The following is a 5,788-nucleotide window of genomic DNA, read 5'->3' on the forward strand; positions in this document are numbered from 1 at the left end:
AGAATAAAATATATAATTTCAACCAAACAAACAAATAAATAAATAAACAAACTGCTTATATCATTGTCAGAATAAATAAATGTATGATATTTTGTTCTTATAGTTCACTAAAGATGGTTAATATATATTCACTACTAGCATATCAACAACTTTTATAAAGAGATATATCGTTATATAAACTTCAATAGAAACCTTACCATAATTTCAATCAACTGTCGCTTCATTTAGAAACACAAACGTGCCAAAACACAAACATGTGAATCAACTGTCGCTTCATTTAGAAACACAAACGTACCAAAACACAAACATGTGAAGTTATTGGACAAATGCAATGAGATCTATTACTAGAATACATTATTGTTACAAATACATACAAGCCGCTACCAAAACACAAACGTGTAAAGTTCTTGGCTAAATGCAATTGTCTAGTGTCCATATCCTCCCAGGGGTCTCTGATAATTATGGTTAGTGATTTTTGTTTTCTCGTGTAGCTATAATGTAGGATGCAAATAGAGCACAAACCTGCTACGAAAACTTAAAAAAAAAAGCCTCCTGCGACATTGTGGTTGTCTGGACGATAGTGAAAACCATTGCATCCATGTCATGATAAAAAAAAATATTCATGCCCTGACCTTATTATAAAAGTTTAGTTTAAAAAAATTACTTATTAGTTTGTAAAATAATGGAAATTGAGATAAAACTTTGATAAATTTTTTTTTTCAATTTTTTGAAAATTTGAGTTATAAAATTTTGATAATTTTTTTTTTAAGTTTTTGAAAATTTGAGTTATAGTTGTTAAATTTCAAAAAGCTTCATGCCACATTGAGGTGGTCTGGACAATAGTGAAAAACATTGTATGCATGTTATAGTAAAAAAAATATTCAAGCTCTGAACTTATAATAAAAGTTTAGTATAAGAAATTTACTTACTGAAAAAAGAAATTTACTTACTAGTTTGTAAATTAATGGAAATTTAGATAAAATTATGATCAAATTTCAAGATTACTAGTTTGTAAATTAATGGAAATTTAGATAAAATTATGATCAAATTTCAAGATTTTAAATAATTTCAAATAATGGAAATTTGAAATATAATCGTTAAATTTCAAAATTTCAGATACCCAAGAGGTTGAGTCTAGTACCGGTAAAATGACAAAATACAAAATTCGACTAACGAGGAAGGGAACCCATGCTGATAGATCCATGAGATTCAGCAGAACCTGAGGTTACAGAGTATTTGGAGGCACTGGAACTTACAGGATTCGCTGGAGTGGATCCATATATGAAAGCCGGTTGTGTGGGCTGATCAAGAATATCTGAATCGTTGCTCAGCAGAGTCAAAACCTTAGACATGGCCGGTCGCAGCGTCGAAGGGCCTTGAGTGCAAAGAAGTGCAATTGTGATCACTCTCAACGCTTGCTGTCTTGGGTATTGCCCATTTAATGTTGGATCAACAATATCCAACGCTTGATTGTTTGTGTATGCATTCCAAGCCTACATCATCATCAGGCTCCTACTATGAATTATATGTTTGTAAATGAGGTTCTTGATATAATCACCAATTTAACCAATTTTTTTTTCATAAATCAACTGTTAAAACAAAGACTGACCCATTCCAAAAGAATCTGCATAGAGGTGTCCAATGTTGCATCTATGCACTTTCTTCCACTCACGATCTCCAGAACCACGATTCCATAACTGTAGACATCAGCCTTTTCCGTTAGCTGACCGCGGACGGCATACTCCGGAGCAGTGTAGCCTCTGTCATCACAACAAATTAATTCCAAACCCCATGATCACACCTTAGAAGATCATGAGACTAAAACAAACCAATGGACTATATTTACCTTGTTCCTCCCGCCCTTGTAGAAACATGGGACTCGTCTTCTGGGAAGAATCTTGCCAAGCCAAAATCGGCTATTTTAGGATGGAATCTCTCATCTAAAAGTATATTTGCACATTTGATATCTCTGTGTATAATGCGAACGGTTGAATCCTCGTGTAGATATGCAAGACCTCGAGCTGTGCCCACCATGATGTTATACCGGCTTTGCCAGCTCAAAGGATTTATCATTGTCCCTGTGGATCTCCAACAAAAGAATTTGAAATCATTTGAAACAATACACAATAATATTTGAAAAAACACCTTGAATTTGAAAAAATGGGCCATCAAAACAGCCCTACCAAATAAATGCCTATCGAGACTTTTATTTGACATATATTCGCAAACCAGCAAGCGTTCGTGCTCTTGCGTGCAACATCCTAATAAACGAACAAGATTACGGTGGTGGACGGCTTTGAGGAGCTTCACTTCTGTCAAAAAGTCCTCCGCAGCCTGAGTAGTATGCCTTGGTTTCAGTTTCTTAACAGCAACATCCGTCCCATCCGGGAGTCTTCCCTGTTGATGAAACTCGTTAGACTTGACAGGAAAACAATCGATATAATTCAACAGACTCACCAAATCCATGTTCGATAATTTACCTTGTAAACTTCACCGAATCCTCCTTTGCCAAGCACGTTGTTTCCATCAAAGTTCGCAGTAGAATTTCTCAAAATCTCGTAATCAAAATTTACCTGCTCGAAATACCCCCTTGGAGATAAATTCTCTTCTGCATCAAAACGAGAATTTTCTCATAGAAGCAAATTAATCAATGAACTCTGGGCACTGCAATTTGGAAACAGAGATATATAGTCACCTGCTGGAGGATGGCTCTTTCGATGTCTAATAAATCGACAGAATGTTACCAAACACAGTGCCCCTATCAGAGCTGTTCCGCCAATGGTTCCTAACAATATAGGCAATATTTTGGATGACGATTTCCCCGACGGCGGTGACAAATTTGGAGACTGAGAAGGTGTCAAATTCAGCGATTCTGCATTTAAAAGCAAAACAGAAAGATCAACAAAAGGGGCTTTGAATAATAAGTTTTGGAGTTTTTGTCTGAATTTTTGTCAAATCTATATCTTTGTTTTAAATTGGGATTTTGATGGAAAACCCTCACTGATCCCAAAAAGTTCACAACTCAAAAAAAAAATATAATTCACTTGAATTCTGTCCAAATTAAACCTAAAAATATGTTGAAAAGAACCGGAAAATATGTTGAAAAACTTACCAAAACTTTAGGGGCTTTGAATTATAAGTTTTAGAGTTTTTATCTAATTTTTTTCAAATCTTTATCTTTATCGTTTAAATTTGACATTTCGATGAAAAATCCTCACTAATCCCAAAAGTTCATGACTCCAAAATAAAAATATAATTTACTTAAATTATGAGCAAATTAAACCTAAAAATATATTTAAAAACTTACCAAAATTTAAGGGGCTTTGAACTATAAGTTTGGGAGTTTTTGTCTAAATTTTGGTCAAATCTTTATCTTTGTCCTTAAAATTGAGATTTTGATGAAAAATCCTCAGTAATCGGGAAAAAATCACAGCTCAAAAATATAGTTGCCTGGGCAAATTAAACTGAAAAATAAACTTAAAAGACTTTGAATTATAAATTTTGGAAATTTTGTCTAAACTTTTATCAAATCTTTATCTTTATCATTTAAATTAAGATTTTGATTTTGATGAAAAATCCTCACTGATCCAAAACTCAAAAATATAATTCGCTGGAATTCTGCGCAAATTAAACTGAAAAATATATTGAAAACCCACCCAAAAAAAGTTCACAACTCAAAAATATAATTCGCTTGGATTCTGCGCAAATTAAACTGAAAATATATATTGAAAACCCACACAAAACTTATAACAAAGTGAATATCGCCGAAAATATAGAAAATTTGTACCCGAAATCTGGAAAAAGGAGTGAGTTGAGTAGCGCAGAAAACAGCCCGCCTCGAGACCTCGGCCTCCACGCCTGGGAAGACAGTTGTTGACTATTTGCTTCTGAGCTTCAGTCAAGCAATCTTGGCAACTACCATTCGTAAGGGAGGGCCAACACTGAGCGAGACCATATACATAACCGGCATCAATCCAGCCAGCCGCATAACTGTTATTTGCAGAAGCGTTCGTTTTGAGTTGAGTCAACAAGGCCATGGTTCGTTGATTGAATATCTGTGTATTTCTGTCATTTATTGAATCACAGTAGGAGGAAGTCCAATTGTTCACAGCCTGTTTATAAAAATTTGTATTCTCGCACCGGAGGAAACAACCGTCGAGATGAACCAGTCCGCCGATCGATTGGTTACAGTATGTTTTAAATTGGGACACCGAGTCCGTGTAGCATTCTGAGCAATCGCTGGTGCTTAAATATTTCTGACACACAGCAAGACAATAGACAGGATCCGTTTTGCCGGCTTTGTTTTGCATTAAAGTAGCGAAGCCGTCTGCAGAGAGATTTCTGCCGAGGGATGCCAAAACAGCCTCCCGATTAGCATAGAACGCTGTAGAATTAGTTTGTTGGGGGCTACAGTATTTGCCCACGAACGGAAACTGGGAATCGTTGGCTGCTAGACCTACCAGAGCCATAATGTTCATGGCCGCCATAACAGCCCAAAATGCAACATGGACAACCCCCATCATTGTATGGGTTACCTTTTGAACCCAATGACAATGGAACAGGTCTAGACAATTTCTCAGTTGTAGAAGAGGCGTTCTGAAATATTATATTATATCGCAGTGCTGCGGAATTTTCAGCAAACAACTCCACCCGGTCAAAATTACTGAGGAGAAAATTGGCAACTTCTACCGGTTGTGGTATAAGATTGGAATCCATTTACAATGGAACAAATCCCGATAGTTTTGCGTATTCAAAGCATTGAAGAGAGGAGGTGGAATATTAAACTGCGATCGCAGATTAAGAAACGATTAATTCATTTAGCAGTTAATTTTATACTGTTGTTGATTAAGTGATTAAGGTTTAAGCAGTGAGGTTGGTGGTTAGTGTACAGTTTATTTCTTGACCAGCTGTAGTTGAACGTTCTGGATATATTTTTGAACGTTCTGGATATATTTTTGGGTTGAATTTATGAAGAATTTGGTAGAGATTTATTCGAATTACAAATTTGAGGCTGCCAATTTTTCATAATTTTTTTTTTTTTTTTTTTTTGAAGTTTTAGAGGTACTGAACCTATATAAATAATTAAAAGCTCCAAAAAGTATTGAATCTATGCCGTTAAAACCATATTTTTAGTATATAATTTGACCAAAATTATTTTAAAAAATTTCATGTGAAAACTCCAAAAGCTAGAAGAGTTATCCAACAACTCATTATTAGTTCAAATTCCTATTAAGCCAGCAGCCCAAGACGACCAAAGACGCAGAGACGACATGATCTCAATGAGAACATGAACGATAGAAACACGTAATTTAAAGAACTTACCTGTTGGACGTGACACGGAGGCTGTGTTGTTGGCTATCAAATTCCACAGTTTCGGGTGTAGAAAAGTCTTCTGAAAAGATGTTCAATAATGCGTCCACTAAATAATAAAGTATGAGAACACTCACATCATGCGAGTTTCAGGTGTAGAAAATTCTTCTGAAAAAATGTTTAATAATACGTCCAATAAATAATAAAGTATGAGAACACTCGCATCATCCTCGGCTACTAAATTCAAATATCATAGCATTTTCAAAGTTTAAATGCACGCTTCACTTTACTTTCTTTCTTTTACCAATCATCAACCCATTAAAGATCTCCATCGTTAGCTCGTGATGGCTCAGGTTGTAACGGTCAATAAAGTAAAGAAATATAAAATTCTTAATTTGATGATGCCATTGATTTTGATATTCATTAGTTAATAAGCTTGTCTAATGACTCTAATTGTCACGATTTCCCATTTCCCATA

The 5,788-nt window shown here is 35.1% G+C and overlaps 1 protein-coding gene across 2 annotated transcripts; it reads right to left on the bottom strand.

The window, feature by feature from the left end:
* Positions 1 to 1,096: 1,096 nt before the first annotated feature.
* On the bottom strand, positions 1,097 to 4,637 carry LOC149183103 (cysteine-rich receptor-like protein kinase 2). Of its 2 annotated transcripts, none has more exons than XM_089418669.1 (7): positions 3,788 to 4,637; positions 2,696 to 2,872; positions 2,481 to 2,605; positions 2,184 to 2,397; positions 1,847 to 2,078; positions 1,610 to 1,760; positions 1,097 to 1,493 (listed from the first exon to the last, which is right to left on the bottom strand). In XM_089418669.1, the coding sequence occupies exons 1-7, from the start codon at positions 4,521 to 4,523 to the stop codon at positions 1,170 to 1,172; spliced, it is 1,959 nt and encodes a 652-aa protein (XP_089274795.1). In that variant the 5' UTR covers positions 4,524 to 4,637; the 3' UTR covers positions 1,097 to 1,169. The 2 variants fall into 2 exon arrangements, with proteins under 2 accessions (XP_089274795.1, XP_089274794.1); XM_089418668.1 differs by having other exon boundaries at positions 2,481 to 2,608; positions 3,788 to 4,635.
* Positions 4,638 to 5,788: the final 1,151 nt, after the last annotated feature.

The sequence above is a fragment of the Pinus tabuliformis genome, chromosome 3_2 (assembly GCF_031772625.1).
Source record: "Pinus tabuliformis cultivar Carrire ecotype Pingquan chromosome 3_2, CPIR1, whole genome shotgun sequence".
In the NCBI taxonomy this organism is placed as follows: domain Eukaryota; kingdom Viridiplantae; phylum Streptophyta; class Pinopsida; order Pinales; family Pinaceae; genus Pinus; species Pinus tabuliformis.

Bases quoted from the DNA above. Each gene is read 5' to 3' on its own strand.
- LOC149183103 (XM_089418668.1), bottom strand. From the start codon at position 4,523: ATGATGGGGGTTGTCCATGTTGCATTTTGGGCTGTTATGGCGGCCATG. The intron at 1,761-1,846 runs GTAAATATAGTC...TTGTGATGACAG, and splicing joins ACAAGGGCGGGAGGAACAAG to AGGCTACACTGCTCCGGAGT. The intron at 1,494-1,609 runs GTCAGTCTTTGT...ATGATGATGTAG, and splicing joins TGCAGATTCTTTTGGAATGG to GCTTGGAATGCATACACAAA.